Source organism: Rhinopithecus bieti, unplaced genomic scaffold, assembly GCF_001698545.2.
Source record: "Rhinopithecus bieti isolate Rb0 unplaced genomic scaffold, ASM169854v2 scaffold_3340, whole genome shotgun sequence".
NCBI classification, from domain to species: domain Eukaryota; kingdom Metazoa; phylum Chordata; class Mammalia; order Primates; family Cercopithecidae; genus Rhinopithecus; species Rhinopithecus bieti.
In genome coordinates, this window is record NW_016804114.1 from 214,441 (window position 1) to 231,802 (window position 17,362).

The following is a 17,362-nucleotide window of genomic DNA, read 5'->3' on the forward strand; positions in this document are numbered from 1 at the left end:
AAAAAAAAAAAAAAAAAAAAAACAAAAACAAAAAAAACACTGGAAGGGATTCTTGATGATGATGTGTGACAGTTTTTCCCTTAACTTCAGTGGGTAGACAAAGTACATATTTGCTCAAGATGTTATTTTGGCATTGGTTTTCCAGTGAATGCTAACCATTCATTTTTGCTTTTGAGTTAATTTGTGAAAGCTTTTCTTTTTTTTTTTTTTTTGAGACGGAGTCTCGCTCTGCCACCCAGGCTGGAGTGCAGTGGCCGGATGTCAGCTCACTGCAAGCTCCACCTCCCAGGTTTACGCAATTCTCCTGCCTCAGCCTCTCAAGTAGCTGGGACTACAGGCGCCTGCCACCTCACCCGGCTAGTTTTTTGTATTTTTTTAGTAGAGACGGGGTTTCACCATGTTAGCCAGGATGGTCTCGATCTCCTGACCTCGTGATCCGCCCATCTCGGCCTCCCAAAGTGCTGTGATTACAGGCTTGAGCCACCGCGCCCGGCCGTGAAAGCTTTTCTTTGTAATATATTGTGCATTTTTTAGTATATAGATTGCTCTTACATTTCATTTGATCCTCATAAAGTTTTGAATTTGTTTGATATAAGAATTATACTTGTTTTACATGTTAGGACAAGGCCTCTGAGAAGTACAAATCAGGTTTTTCAAGGTTTGGATATATAAGACTTGGTAAACCAAGAGTGTAAATTCTACGTAAGACTAGATAGAATGACTCATATGAATTCAATTGAATAATCTTTTTATTTTACCTTCTTAACATTTATTAAAGTAATTAGGCTTTAGAGTTAAAACTATAACATTCAATGGTGAGAAATGAAAAGGAGGTACTTATAAACCAGAAGTGTTCTTTTTCTTTTAAAGACAGATTATTGCTCTCACACAAGCTGGAGTGCAGTGGCATGACCGTAGCTTGCTGCAGCCTTGAACTCCTGGGCTCAATCTATTCTCCCACCTCAAAGCATCTGAAGTAGCTACGACTATAAGCGTGTACCACTATGCCTGGCTAATTTTCAAAATATGTTTTATAGAGATGAGGGTCTCACTGTGTTGTCCTGGCTGGTCTCAAACTCCTGGTGTAAAGCAATTCTCCCACATTGACTTCCCAAAGTGTTGGGATTACAGGCCCAGAAATGTTCTTAAATGCGTAAGAAGTAGAGTTAAGTGCTCTTAAGACATATATAGGCCAGGTGCAGTGGCTCACGCCTGTAATCCCAGCACTTTGGGAGGCCGAGGCAGGCGGATCACGAGGTCAGGAGATCGAGACCATCCTGGCTAACACCCGTCTCTACTAAAAATACAAAAAATTAGCCAGGCGTAGTGGTGGGTGCCTTTAATCCCAGCTACTGGGGAGGCTGAAGCAGGAGAATGGGGTGAACCTGGGAGGCGGAGCTTACAGTGAGCCGAGATCGCGCCACTGCACTCCAGCGTGGGTGACAGTGCAAGACTCTGAAAATAAAATAAAAGAAAGAAATACATAAAGGGGGAAAGTATACTACCTAATATGAAACATCACAGCTCAGTCACAGTCACTAAAACAGATCGAGGAGTTAAAAAGATATGGCAAGACTGAGAACTGACATGGAGGAACTGCAGTGGTTAGGAAGCCGGAGGTGGGTTTGTCCAACCTGGGAAAGCAGAATCAAGGCATGAATGAGCCTGAGACGGGCACAGAGGAGCTCCACGTGTGCCCTCACGTGATACAGGCAGGCCAGCTCAAGGCTATCAGGTAGATAGCATCTGAAGTGAGAAAAGTCTGGCATTAGATAAAATCTCAAACTGCATCATAATTGAGAGTCTTGGAATGTTTTTATGGGCCATAAAACTAATACCAGGTACAGTATAGAGATGATAGAGCAGGTCGGTAAATGCAGTAAGTCTTTACATAAACAGATGCCCAGCAGTTGGCTAGAAAGTGTTGATGTATTTTATTTAATTTGGATACATGAAAGTAATATGTTGAAATTAACCTCTTTCTCTGAATATTCTCCTTCTGTCAGTCAATTCCTTAATTACTGCCCTCTCCCTTTAATATTTTGACAAGAAAAATTATTTCTTGCCAGTTTTCAGTTGCATAATTTTAACACCTTTGGCCTTTAATAATGCATTTTACTTATTCTAAATTGCATACATTGTTTGTTACATTTTTAACATCTTTACAATTGAGATAGATCTTATGATTAATAGAATCTTAGAGAAAAACCAGTATTCAGGGTCAGTGGGTCTACAGATTCCTTCTTCTGAGGGATGTTTACATTTAGACCTGAGCATAACTTTTTTAAGTCATACATTTCCCTATCATTCTATTATGCTGCCAGATTACATTGTAATTTAAATTGATAATACAAAAATGCTGGGTCTTCAAATACAGTGATAGTTATAATCCCTAATCATTAGATCAAAATATTTTCCTAGTTTCAAACATTTTAGGAGGTTACAAAATAATTTTGAAGGCATTCACGTATAAGTTGTGTAGTTATTGTGTTTTCATCCTCTGGATGTCTCTAAATCTCTTCATGTGCCTGTTTATGGGGTCTAATATTTTATTTAATGGTTGGCCACCTTTTGTGACAATGAAAAACGAGTAGTGTGATTTCTCAGAGTCTTCTTAGGCTATTGGGAAAAGAGTTAATGGAGAATGCAGAAATAACAGTGTATGTGTATAAGTTTACTGTCTAATGACTCAAGTGTCCGTTCTATAAAATAGCAATATGTGGTATTTGCCATCAGCAGAAATTACAAGTTATATAGAAAATTGTGGTAGGCTATAGACATAAAATGAATATTTTCTGTAAACCCCATACAAATTAACACTAGCAAATTCCTAGTGAATTCAGTACATACAGTATGTACAAATGATATGAAATTCATCAAAGTTGAAATAACATTGTTAACTATGGAAAAATGGTCAAAGTGTATAATCTAATAAACAAATACAAGCTAGAGCCTCAATAGTGTTCCTCCTTCACATCAGTAAGAATTTTTTTTAAGTATCCGAAGCTGAACTAGAAGCTAAAACTGGTGTGATTTGTAATCCCCTAATATGCCCATATCTTCTTTAGAAAGCAACTTAGCGCTGTATATTGATTCATGAAAACAATGTCACCTTTGTTCTAGTCATTCCACTTTTGAAAATCTTTCCTAAGGATCTCTAAGAAAAGTACAAGATACTATACATGAAGGTTTTCCTCATAAGAACAAAACTTTGTAAATGCCTAAATCACCAACAATAGGGCATTGGCTAAGTAAAGTACAGGAATAACACTTGATGAGCCAATATTTTCCAAAGGGGTCGAGGTCATTTGTAAGAAAACAAAACATAAAGGGTGTACTGCTTAGAGCTATTTTTTTACCATGCATAAGGAAAACAAAAAGTAACGGTTGTGAGTTTTAAACAAGGCATTATCTTGGCTCTTGCAAATTTCTGTTCTTGATAAGACATTTCTTAAAGAAGTAAGCAAGAGACTTTTGCCTATTCCTACCTTTAGTGTAACCATCAATACTATCAATAGTGCTGACTAACCAGGTCTCTTACAGTTGCCAGTTGAAGAAAATCCACCTCACAATAGTTAAAAATGTTTATTGAAAAATTAACTTGTATAGCCAGGGAGTTAACAGGAGTCAGTGAGGCACTACTTGACCAAGGAATCAACTGATATCCTCAGAACCTTCTCAGTTATGCTCTTTTCTGTTGATCTCTCCTGAAAAATACCCTTCTCTTGATGGCAGTGGAGCCACTGGCAAGTCCTGGTCAGCTACCAGTCCTGTGAGTCAGTTCTTCCTTTCTCCTCTAGTTCTTGGGAAGTCCCAGATGAACTGTGATTGACTGGCCAACCCCTTGGTCAGATGCCCAGCATAAAACCCCAGGAATGGGGGTTGTTACTTGGGTGATCTTATTTTATTTCCTGTATGTTTTCATTTCTTCTTGATTTTCATATTGAAATACACAGTAGCACGTCTTGGTTTTATGTGCGGGGTATATGTGTATGGGCATAAGCCTGCTACTTTTGGAATCTTGTACATAATTTTCCTGGGCTTCCATGGAAAATTCCAAATTAAACATTATGACACAGGTACTGAAACATAATATGAATTCTGCAAACTTTACTTGTTATGTTTCACACTGAAATGATAATACATTTGCTTTTTTTGATAGAAAGTAGTCATGGACTCTTTCAGAAGCTTTAGGTTAGGGACAGGTATACAAGTTTCTTTCTGTCATGTTGTGCACAAATGATTTTTATTTTTCCACATAGCTAACATTATATCATCAGATTTTCAAATATGTGGGAAAAGCTTGAAAATGACTTTTGTGTAAATTTTTTACATAAGAATAGTTTTCTCCCAATGAACTTCAAATCATGGAGAAAAAACAGATTTTTTAGCTATGTAATATTCTTGTGAGATGGCAGTATTATTAAAATGGATGATTCGGATTTCTGCTAAATCAGAAACTCCCAAATTATTTTTATACTAGATTCTAACCACTTTAGTTGGAGGGAAGAAAAGGATCATGGGTAGATAAATTTGTGAATTGCTGAGTTGGACAGTATTCACTAATAGACTGATTAGTTTTTACTATATCACTGTGCACTTTGATTCTGTAAAAGCAAGGGATAGAGTGGATTGCAATTTGCTCACTAAACCCCTTTTAAAAAAGTAGAACAGTTATTAATATATGATTTGGAAAATATTGCCTTAACTATTACTCTGTGTGGCTCTTCACCTAGTTTCTTACAAGATTGCTTAAGATAAGTGGGTTGAGATGGACAGTGCTGAGAAGTGTCATAGGTTTGTATTGTTTTCCTTTGTTACAACTTGTATTATGTGATGACAAAGTTTGTTTAATAAAAATTCAGAATATTATTTTTAGTCTTGCTTAAATGGATTATCTCACTTTGATGCAAGGTGGACTGTAAACAGACCTACCTTGACATACGTAGGGCCAACGTTTTTTAGAAGGAGATCTATGTAAGATCTGTTTCAAAAGTACTCTTGATGAAGTCCCAAATGAATCATGCTGTTGGAAAGAAGTGAGATTTTAGCTTTGGAAATTTAGGGCAAAAGTTAAAAATCATTTTCTGACATGAAAGTGTCCTTGTAGATTAGAGCATTGAACTTTTCATGCAGTCCACTTAAATCTACCTTGATGAATTGCCCCTGAATAAATCACAGCTAAGTAAATGAATTAGCCATGTTATTTTCTGAGGGATATTGGCCAAAAAACAGTTCTCTTTATTTTACCATATTTTATATATTTAACTAGTTTCTGACAGTAATTTTTCCACAGCATCACTTACTGCTTGAGACTATTCCTAAAATGTGCTGCGAATATCAGTAGAGAGGCAAGTGATTATATTTGTATTTGATAAGTAGAAGTGGTAGATGCAGGAGGCAGATGAGGGGCAGGGTGCCTGGAGAATCTGTGACCTGCCTATGCACTGGGAGAATGGGGTGGGGTCACGGGAAGTTTGCATCTTGTGCAGTGGGGAGGAGCCTGGCCTTTTCAGCTTGTGTGTGGTGGCCTGGTATTCAGTCTGTGAGCTGGGAGCCCGCTGGAAGGATCCCCTCTCGCTTTTCTGAGATTATTTTTTTTCCTTTTTGCCAAATAAATTCTGTTCTACTCATCCTTCAATGTGTCCTTGAGCCTAATCTTTCTTGGTCATGTGACAAGAACCTGGTTTTAGCTGAACTAAGGAGCAGAGTTTTGCAGCAGCAGGAGTAGGGCATGTCATATGACTTCTCTTTTGCATTAGATTATTTAGTTTTAGTCTCTTTGAAAGTCCTTGACATAGCTCAGTTTTATTCCATATATATACAGAGAGACTATAATTTTGCATTCCCAAGTAGAATTATTATATTTTTGCCTTTATTTCCTTCATATTTATTACTAGAAACTTTTTTCAGGACCATTTAAAGTGATTAAAATGAATATGTAGCTATTTTAAAATCATTTTCCTGTTCACATAAATTATCACATTTTTTTTCTCTGTAGATAGAGCTTTGGAGCCAAACCCTTCTGATGATCCAAGGGCAAGCACAATCTTCCTGCGACAATATCAAACAGATGGTGAGACGACATTGTTTTTCCACCAAGAAGACGACTGAAAACTCTCTGTCATAATGAGTATTTTACAGAAAGTATTTAGAAAAACTTACATTGGTTTAAATTTTCAACTTTTCATATATTCAATTGTCCTGTTTTAATGTGTAATGTACTTTAGTTGTTACTGTGTGAGTGAAAACATGTAAACTCTCTGTTCACACATTTTGCTACCTTTTAGCAATACCATTTGTCGTGATTTAAGAGTAGTCATAGATTTATCTATATTCATAATTTTTTGTCTTTTGCCCTTTTTCCCTTGCTCCAAAGAGTTCATTTTAATGATGAATGATCTAATTTAGGCTTCAGCTTGGTTTTTATTTAAACAAATAAAAAATCATTTGTTCATCAATGGGGATTGAATTTGTAATTTCAGCCTCCTCTTATACAGTGCTTTAACCATATGAGTTTATCACATCCAAGTTTATGCTACTCAAAACTTTTAAGCTATTAAACTTCTCCTGTTAATGTAATATAAATTTAAACATCCAGTACTACTGCTTATTTTTAAAATGTTATGTTAAATTCTAGTTTGATTAAAAGCCATACACAACCAAGTTTTTTTAGTTAATTTCAACAGCAAGAATATAAATGAGGGTTCCATAATAGTATTTGAAGTAATGCAGCACAATAAAATATGGGTTTCTAATTGTGCTTTTATGGTTTGTGTAGATTTTGCCTGCCTTAAGTCAGTCATTTCTGGTCAGGACTTGTGTTTGTTCATTTTTGCATTGCTATAAAGACATACCTGAGTCTGGGTAATTTATTTTTTTAAAAAGTTTAATTGGCTCCTAGTTCTGCAGGTTTTACTAGCATAGCTTCAACACCTGCTTCTGCTGAGGGCCTCACCAAGCTTACAATTATAATGGAAGGCAAAGGGACAGCAAGTGGTTTCACATGAGAGAGGGAGCAAGGGAGAGGGGAAGGGGGAAGGTGCCACACTCTTAACTAGCTCTTATGTAAATTACCAGAATGAGAATTTGCTCATTATTGTGAGGATGGCACCAAGCCATTCATAAGGAATCCACTGCCATTACCCAAACACCTCCCAGGAGGCTATGTCTCCAACATTGAGGGTCGCATTCTCATATGAGATCTGGAGGGGGGAAAATACCTAAACTATATCAGAATTGTATTTATCAGTTTCTTCCAGAGCCATGGGCTTCTCACAGAGTGTGTGGAAGCAGTGAAGGCTATTTCATGTCCCTCAAGTCTTCAGTGGTAGGAATGTTTGCCTTCAAGGCCTTCCAGCATCAAAGGAGGAGGCAGTGTAGGAAACAAAGCATGGCCCAAGTCCCTCTTGGAGCTTTTATTATTCTGGCCTTTGTTAGAAAAAAAATGACTTCCTTTGCTGCAGATACTATGTCAAATTAAGTTTGCAAACTCATTTTAAAATTTAAATGTAAGATAGGTTACTTTCCAGTTGTGCAAAGACACATTTTTTTTGTTGGTGACATATTCGTAGATGACCAATAAGTGGTTTGAGATGCTTACAGGGATTCTGGTGCATCTACAGATTTGTACCTGGCCAGGAACTAGTTCTTAGAGCCACTAGCTCTTAGATTCTGGTAATTAAAGTAAGCCATGTGTAAACGCAGAGTGAGAAAATACCAATGAATCGTGGCTCATATATGCAACAGTTGAACTTATTTATTAGTTAGATTTCTCATCTGGCTTAATTTGTTATGCCCATTTTTTTCTACATGAGGGTTATTTCATTTGACTGTAGAATATATACATATATAATTATATAATACATATATATTTCGCCCCCCTCCCTGAGACGGAGTCTTGCTCTGTCGCCCACAGCTGGAGTGCAGTGGTGCAATCTTGATTCACTGCAACCTCCGCCTCCTGGTTCAAGCAATTCTCCTGCCTCAGCCTCCCAAGTAGCTGGAATAACAGGCGCGTGCCACCATGCCTAGTTGTGAATGTAATAGAATATCTGTTAGGACAAAAAGTAAAGCCAAGTTTTAAGATTTTACTTTATGAGATTTATTATGCCCTATAATTTAAATTATAAATAGTTGGAAATTATTTTTAAATGGAATTTTGTCTCATTTTGCATAGGGATAATCAGATGCTAGCAACTATTTTATTTTGTGATATTTGTATCAGAACTAACTTTTTTTATTCTTAGTTCAAGAAAAGAGAAAAAGCAGCCGCACAAACCATGTAAGTAAATACTCACAAAGTTAAGAAATTCATAGTTTGAAGTAAAATATGTCTATCTTGATTCCTTAAAAATAAAATGGGGACCCAGTGCTATTAGCATGGAACTCTCTTTGTGGACTTTGTAAATGTCTTCTATCTTTCCAAGTATCAGATTTATGCAGAAAAGTCTTTAGCTTAGTGTGTCCACCTTTTAAAGGATGTGACATGCAAGTTAAATTTTAAGAATCTGGTTGTGGTATAAAGATCTTTATTTAATCTTAAAATAAATCAAACAACAAAATTAGAATAGCTAAGTTAATTTTCCACACTATCTATTGACTTTCTGGTATAGCAGGTAAAAGCACAGCTTTCTGGGTACACCATGATGTTATTTTTTTCCCACTGTTTTTTCCAATTGTAGCACATTTTTTATTAAATCAGTAATATTTACATGATTCTGCTTATGCCAGTATTATTTACTGCTAAGTCATATGGTGTTTCAGCTGTGCATCTGCATTACATATCCTTCATTCATTTAAATGGTTCTGACATCTGAGCACTTCTGCACTTCTCCCAGATAATCCTTTTCCTCGCCTACTTTAGTTTACCCAGCCAAATGCTGGATGTTAATGTAATATAAATTTAAACATCCAGTACCACTGCTTATTTTTAAAACGTTATGTTAAATCTTAGTTTATTTGATTAAAAAGCCATACACAACCATGTTTTTTAGTTGATTTCAACAGCAAGAACATAAATGAGGGTTCTATAATAATATTATAGTAATCATAGTAATAAGAGTAAGTAGCCCTGGGCTGGTCTCTCTGCTTTCACATCCTGTAATTTTTAGCATAGAATTAATTGTCTGACTATATTCATTTGCCTGTTCTCTAACAGTTATTCTTACCCCAAGTGTTGTAACATTTGTCACATGCATATCAAAAATATTCATCAGCTCAAATACATCTGTTTTATATTTCTCTTAGGGCAACTTTCCTTGGCCCTTTGTCATCATAGTTCAATGTAGAGTGACTTTCCTAGATATGCTACATGCTTACTTTTCTAGGGTATCTCTTGAAAGTCTTCTGAGATCTCACATAACTGCCCTCCTCTGAGAGATTCCCTGAGTCCTAGATTCTGTGTTTCCTTCTGCCTTGTTATCCTCTCTAGTTGTACTAGAGCACATTTTCCTGGGAAAAGGCATGTGGGAATATGTTTAGAGACCCAGCCAGTCTTAAAACCCTTCCTCTTTGATACAGAATAAAATTTTAGGTTGAAACTAAATGTTACAGTTCTAAAGGTATTTTGTAATTCTGTTCTCATTACAGTATTGTTTTTTAATCTGTTACCATTGTATGATACATTATTTGTAACTGGGTTTTACATATCTCTAGAAGCTTTTTAGGACCTTCTTTCTCTCTGGGATTCTGAAATTTTAAAATACAGCTTAGTGTGGGGATTTTTCCCTTTACTGGAGCTACTAAGTCTTCAGATCATCTCTTCAAGATAATTTCTTTTCTTCTCTATTTTCTCTATTAATTTTTTTGATATTCTTGTTATTCAGATGCTGGGCTGCTTAGACTCGTGTATCCACATTGGTTTTTAATCCCCTCACTCCCTCCTACTTCCCAGTTTGTCTTTTCATTCTACTTCTTGGATATTTTTTACTTTATACTTTAATATTTCTCTCGTTACTCTTGTTGAGGATTTTTTTTTAAGTTTTGCTTCTGAATTTTTACTGGTCCCATGAATTATTTTTTCCTATTGTTTTGATCTCTCTTGTATGGTGGTCCTTGACTTTCACTGGAAGCAGGACTTCTGTCCACTAAGGAGAGTCTGTGAGATTTTGGAAATAAAGCCAGCATTTCATCTGGGGGACTTCAGTGTATTATCTGGGGATCTTTACTCTGGGACCATTCAGTTCCTTCTGAGAAGGATCTCCCAGTTTTCTGCCCGGGATATAAAAGCATGGCTACTTGCTTTCCAGAAGCAGAGGTGGAGTTCTGCTTCTTGATGTACAGTTTTTTCCATCTCTCAGGTTTTAGCTATGGTATCTCTGAGCCCAGAAATTTCAACTTTTATATATCCGGAGAACACACATTTAAATTCCTTGTAAGATGGAAGGACAGGTGGACTTCAGGCTCTAACCACAGATTTTTCAACTGACCTCGCTGGCTTTTATTTTATGTTTCACTCTACTTTCAAAGGTGCCATTTACCTCTAAGTTGAAGTCTGCCTTGGATTCTGGAAGACAAACTGGCTTGCTTGTTTCTGTTCCAGTCACTTCTTGTAGGCACCAAAGTTGTGCTACCATGCCAGACACCACTCCATTATCTACTTTTTATAATTCAGCATTTATTAAAATCACTGTCATTCTTCTCTATTGGTCCTGCATATAACTTTTATGAGTAATTCTAATGAGATTTCAGGAGGGAGAGGGAATAAATTTATGGTCAATCTATTATATTTAACCCAAATTTATGACCTATATTTAAAGTGTAAATTATAATTTAATTTCAGTATAATTAATATTAATCCAGAGAATTTAACATATATATTTACAATAAACTTATTACACTTTTCTACCAAGGCCTTTTTAAATTTTCTTTTTATTTCTGAGACAAGGTCTCACTTTTTCATTCAGGCTGAAGTGCAGTGGTGCAATCTCACCTCACTGCAACCTCCATGTCCCAGGTTCAAGTGATTCTCCCACCTCAGTCTCCTGAGTAACAGGCACCCACCACCATACCTGGCTAAATTTTAGTAGAGACAGGGTTTCACCATGTTAGCCAGGCAGTCTCTGACTCCTGACCTCGAGGATCTGCCTGCCTTGGCCTCTCAAAGTACTGGGATTATAGGTGTGAGCCACTGTGGCAGGCCCTTGTTTAGTATTCCTATCCAAATTTTATACCCTGCCACATTGTTTCATCACTTCACAATATAAATGGAGCTGTTTTCATTAATGTCCAAAGTGTTGGAAATATTAAATTAAAATGTGTTCATTTTTAGTCTGATCAAAATAGTAAGACTGCATGTCTACAAAAACATTAAAAAAAAAATTAGCCAGGCATGGTGGCATGTGCCTGTTGTCTTACCTACTCAGCAGGCTAAGGCAGAGGATTACTTGAGCCCAGGAGTCTGAGGCTGCTGTTAGCTCTGATTGTGCCATTGCACTCCAGCCTGGGCAGCAAAGTGAGATCTTGTCTCAAAAAAAAAAAAAGGTTAATTCTTTAAAAACATACCTAAAATTTGTCCTCCCAAAAAGGAGAGAGACAAAAGTAAACTTCAGAATTTTCAATGGGCTAAAATAAAAGGCAACAGGTACAACGGAAAAAAAGTCAGTATAGGAGTTCAACAGATACTGGACCTTTGATGGTAATGTTTTGGTTTTGGCTTACTAAACTATGAGGTATGATGATTTTCTAGTCTTCGTTATTCAACCTTAAGACTACTAAGTAACACCTTCCATTTTGTGTTAAAGTTTGCAAAATTTTACATTCTTGGTATTTATGCCGACTGAATAAAGATAATTTGTTCCTTTCTAGTTTTGACTACCTGAAATAATACCTATAAATAGTAAACTGTTAGTGTTTTTGATATAGTAAGATTTATTTTCCAAATTGGAACTGATTTAATTAATTTGTCAAGCACCTGTTGAACTTTTAAACTTGTCCAAAATTCTGTGCTCAGCATCTCCAGGTAGAGAAGAAAGGACTCTCCCTTCCTTGGAAAGACCTATTTTCTTATGAGGAGAGTACTCTCTAAGAATTGGTATCATGTAACGAGTCGTGAATTAGACTGACTAGTTTACAAAAATGGAAATATTTTGTGGTGTGGTTGCTGGCAAAGGAATCTCAGAGGGTAAATGGGGTCATGCTTGCTGGGACAAAGAAAAAGAATCCTAGGCAGAGAGCACCAGGAAAATGTGTGGCAGGAAAATGTGTACGAGCAGGTCAAATGACTTGTAGAATAAAATGAATCAATCTTTTGAAAGAGTATTATTTGTTTATCCATTCATGAGAGTGATGTCCTGGAAGTCTTATTGAAACATGAAGTGAAAGTTAAATTCCTAGAGTTGTCTTTGTTATCTGTTTTCAGAGTGTGAGATGATATTAAAGTCATAGTCTTTTTATCTTCCATGTAAGAAAACAGGACTTGAGAATGCTATGACTTTCTCTATTGTTGGTTATGAAGCAGCCCTGGCACACAGAGCTTCTGAATCTAAAACACTTATTTTGTCCCACTGTCTCCTGGAAGATTACATTTAGGATTAGTAACTTAGTAATGTAGCATTAATCTTCATTCATTGCAACAAAATGCTCTTGTGCCAATATTATTTAATGTATTACAGCTTATTGTAGTAAGTAAATAATAGAAAATCTCAGCTGCTTTATATTGCTTTAAAAACACTGAAATCTTAGACATTTCTCATTATTTATAAAGGGGAATTCACAATAGACGCTTGCCAGGTCTGATGATAGGTACCATATTAAGGGCAGCCTTTTATAACCCATTTCTCAAACATCCTCTGTTGAATTTAAGAGCCTCCAATGGGTTTCCCATGGAGTGCACATGATTCCACACTCAGTTCACGAAGTATAAGAAGTACCTTAGTACTCTGTCATTTGACATTTTAATCAATGGGAAAAAACACACTTTTATTGGTTTAACTTACTGTGATGTTTTCTTCTATTTCCCTTCCCCTTCAGGTACCTACTAAGCATTTTACTAAAAAGCACAGCTCGTGTTCAACCATATACCTAGATGACAGCACAGTCAGCCAGCCTTATTTTACAACCACGGTAAAATCGTGAGTACAACTATGATGTCAAGGGACACAGCCCCTTTTTCTAAAATCATCCCAGCCATCCTCAGTTATTTCAGTCATTTGATTATCTTTTTCAGCAATCAGTCTAAGAAACTGTTGTCAACTATATATTGATTTCCAATTCTAAATATTAATTTTCAAAAAAATATTAATTTTCAGTTTCTCCTTTAACTTTAGACTTCACATTGGAAGGGAAAATTGGTTAGCAAATAATCAATCCCTGGAAAAGTGTAGTTATTTATTTGATGCTTTTTTGCCTTATGACAATGTTGAATACAATGAGTAGGATAGGTGTCCTTTATAGGATGTTTTCCCCCCCAAAAAAAGTTTTTTTATGAGTTACAGGCCTAAATCAATCAATATGTACTACTTTTGACATTAATCTTGGAAGAAGGAACAACTTTTTCTCTACTGGCACCGTAGTATATCTGCATTTGACTTCCCTTCATTTTGCATGAACACCTCATAGGGCACAATTGAAGATGCACTTTTAGAACAACCCAAGATGAGCCTTTCAAGTTTATTTTAAAAGCAACAAAACCACCACCAGCTCTGTTGGGGCTGCCTAGAGAACATCATTATCATCTGCTTGGATTATGAGTGTTTAATTTTTAGAACACAGTTTTAGAACACAGTTTGGAAAGTGCTAATTTAGAATATTAACGTCTTTATCTTTCATTTTACTTCTTTTTCTTCACAAGAGGATGGTTGTCAGTTTTACTTTTCATTCTATAAACATAGCTGCTTATAAACAATTTTGTTTCTAATGCACTAGCTTTCCTAGCCAAACCAATTGTCAGTAACTTCTATTCTAATTAAAAGTAGGAAATTTACACTCATAATAATGTCACTTTTCTATCTCACTTCTAACAGTGGTTGAGATAAAATTGTGTTTCATCAAGAACTTGACTCAAACTCTGTCTAAAGTCTTAAGCTTTGTGACCTATTAATTAATCACTAAACGTCTGTATTCAACCAAGTCTCTAAATCCTTGGGGAAAAAAAAAAAAATGCTGTACTTTGGCTAGAGTCCCTGGCTTCTGTTCAAAAGATTGTAATATGTTAATATACAATTCAAAAGTAGTTTTAAAGATTAATCCTGCTCAAACAAGTATTAATAAATTTTTTCTTTTTTCTCCATCATTCTAATTTTTAGAATTCTACTTTAAGTGTAATTTTAATTTTTTGTCAGCAAGTTTGATAAATGATCACCTGGTATATTCACTATTGGTAAAATAAAGGTTTATTGAGCAAATTAACAGGACAAAGTGGGTTTATAAACAGATTTTGGAAAATGTTTTATATAGGTGAGTAGAGCATTGTTCTCAATGGAATGCATGGACCACATTTGATTACTTATGCAAGTTTTCTTAAAATGTATGTCTGCAATCACGTGCTTCTTCCTACCTCCACCTCTCCTTCAACTCTAGGCACTCAGAAGCCTTTTAAGAAAATAGGGATGGATGTGAGGCATTCTTATACGGATAAAAGCATCTCCGAAGGTTCTGATTTGAACCCCAACTCAATCATTCCGAAACCCTGCTGTACATTAGAATCACTTGGGACATTTTAACAACAACCTGATGTTCAAAGTTATACACAATGCTAATTAAATCAAAATGTTTCATGTTAAAAAGAAGGCAGTTTTTAAAGCTCCTCAGTTGATTCCAATGTGTAGCAAAGTTCGAGAGCCACTGCCTGATTTGAATTTAGGACAACAAACCGCTCCTATGTGGTGGGACATTGGGCAAGTCAATTTTAAACATTGTTTTTCTTGTCTTTAAAATGGTGTTGGAGTAAATGTCATTTAGATCCTTGGTCCTTTTTAGCAGGTAACTTCAAATTCTTTTATTTTAAAAGTATTTTAGAGATTAAAACTTCTTGAAGCACTATAGACATAGCCATCTTAGATACTAATGTTACAAGCTTTTTAAAAAATGCTAATATTATATAGACCTACTGTTAAAATTCAGATTTGCCCTCCTTCAATTATTTGAGCCTCATTTTAGATGTTGTGGGCAGATGGAAAAACATAACTTATGTTTCCTGATACACAGTGTCTGAAGATAAGAATGCAGTAACATATATTTGAAGAGTTTTATTTGTTCATAAATATTTCATTTAAACTAATTGAAAGTACCTGCCCTTAATATTATACTGTGTAGTGCTATGCTGCATTATCGTTAGCACTGCTTATTTTCAGAGAGCTATGATTGATTTTGTGTGTACTTAGGTTTACTAACATTAATTATGCAAAAGTGGTTTTAAGTGATTTAATTTGGTATGAAACACTTTTATCATTAATTTTTAGGAAATAATAAAACATGGATGGGTAGGAGATAGTTAATTAAATCAACTAAAGTGCAAGGCCTAACAACTTTTAAAAAGCACTAGTGTATGTCTTAAATTTAAGCATATATACACATGGGTATAAGTTGCATGGGATGAAAGGTTTTGTGGGTAGAAGAGCATGTAACAGGGAAATATGTTATGATTTATATATTATAATCATCAACAGAAACATGTCTTCTAACAGTATATTGCCTAGCATTTTGATCCTCATATTTTTGTTAAAAACCAAAAAACTAAAACAAGAATATAGTGCCCTAATGGTAGTGTTCTAAAGTAAAAGATTTAAATTTCAGAGCCACTGGGATAATTTCTTCCTCCCCCCTTTTTAAAAAAGTTTTTAGACCCAACAAATGATAAAATCTATTGTTATGATTTTTTTCTCTTTCTATAGTGTGGTCTTAGCAATATATTATCACATGAAGAAAAGGTGAGCTCTTTTAAAACCTTTCTTGTTATTCCAACTGATTACATTTTATAATATCAAGTTCAGTGTTAGTTCATAGCTATAGACATCATCAGCTGTATTGTGCCTACTAAAATATTGAAGCAGATTATTTGTGTTTTCTTTCACCCTTAAGACTGTTTTAAGTCCTAACTTACTGAGAATCCCAAAGAATCTGTGTAAGAAATTAAAATTGAGATCTTTAAAAATCTATTTCTGGTTTAGATTTTACTACCTTAGCACTATTGATATTTTGAGCTAGATAATGCTTTGTTTTGAGGAAATAAATGCTTTATTGGTGCATTGCAGAAAGTTTAGTAGCATTGATGGCTTTTACCCACTAGATGTCAGTAATAAGCAATAACCCAGGTTGTGACGACAAAAATATTTTCTGAGAAGTATATCTTTAACATAAATAACATTTTTTAAAGAAAATAACTTCTCTACAATAAAAGTAGAGTAAAAGTGTGTCATATATTGATATTATTGCAAATCTCTAAAGTTTGGCATAATAGAAGACAGCTGTATTCTCTTCGCAATATTTTTAGAGAAGCAAATAAGATGATCAAGCTTCATGCAATCATGTAACTACCAAAAGATGTATCTTTAAAGCTTTTAGATAATTGTGAGTGTTCTTTAATACTACCTCAAAACTCCACAAGTGCTTGTTTCTTAGTTACAGGGGAATTTTACATATCAATACATTTATTCCATCAATACTCACTGATTTTTCTTGCACAGTAAATGGGTCTTTTCCCCATGCTTGCTTGTATAATAGTATGCATTGGTTATTTGGCAAATAATGGTTTATGTCTTGTTGTGTCAGAAACTCACTTTTGTTAGTATCACCATGTCTTATTAAAAGTTCTTTAAGTACTGAGAAGCTGTCAAGTTTACAGTAGAAGAAGTGTGTTTTCCAAAGTTCTGGTTTTTAGCCTGAAAGCTTGACTATTATCATTGAGAACAGTTATTGTCTTTTTTTGTTTAGATTTTATATTAAGTTCATGGGTGTATGCACAGGTTTGTTACCTAGGTAAACTTGTGTCATGGGGATTTGCTATACATATTATTTCATGCCCAGGTATTAAGCCTAGTACCCAGTAGTTATTTTTTCTGATCCTCTTCCTCTTCTCATCTTCCACCGTCCAAAAGATTTTAGTGTGTGTTGTTCCCCTTTATGTATTAATGTGTTTCCATCATTTAGCTCTCACCAATGGGAACATGTGATATTTGGTTTTCTATTCTTGTGTTAGTTTGCTTAGGATAATGGCCTCCAGCTCCATTCATATTCCTGCAAAGGACATGATCTTGTTCTTTTTATGACTGCATAGTATTCCATGGTATATATATACCACATTTTCTTTATCCAGTCTAACATTGATGGGCATTTATGTTGATTCCATATCTTTGCGTTTGTGAATAGTGCTACAGTAAGCCTATGTGTGCATGTGACTTTATAATAGAATGATTTATATTCT

The 17,362-nt window shown here is 35.3% G+C and overlaps 1 protein-coding gene across 6 annotated transcripts in view; it reads left to right on the forward strand.

The window, feature by feature from the left end:
- The window catches only part of LOC108523475 (cyclin-Y-like protein 2), a 99,578-nt gene that overhangs the window by 62,634 nt on the left and 19,582 nt on the right, over positions 1–17,362 (forward strand). For all 6 annotated transcript variants that reach the window (XR_001883824.1, XM_017864119.1, XM_017864136.1 and 3 more), the window contains 4 exons: positions 6,002–6,076; positions 8,250–8,284; positions 12,973–13,073; positions 15,834–15,869. Coding sequence is in view for 5 of the 6 variants with exons in the window: in XM_017864119.1 (XP_017719608.1) it covers positions 6,002–6,076; positions 8,250–8,284; positions 12,973–13,073; positions 15,834–15,869 (247 nt within the window). In the remaining variant the exon portion in view is untranslated. The remainder of the gene's footprint in view (positions 1–6,001; positions 6,077–8,249; positions 8,285–12,972; positions 13,074–15,833; positions 15,870–17,362) is intronic.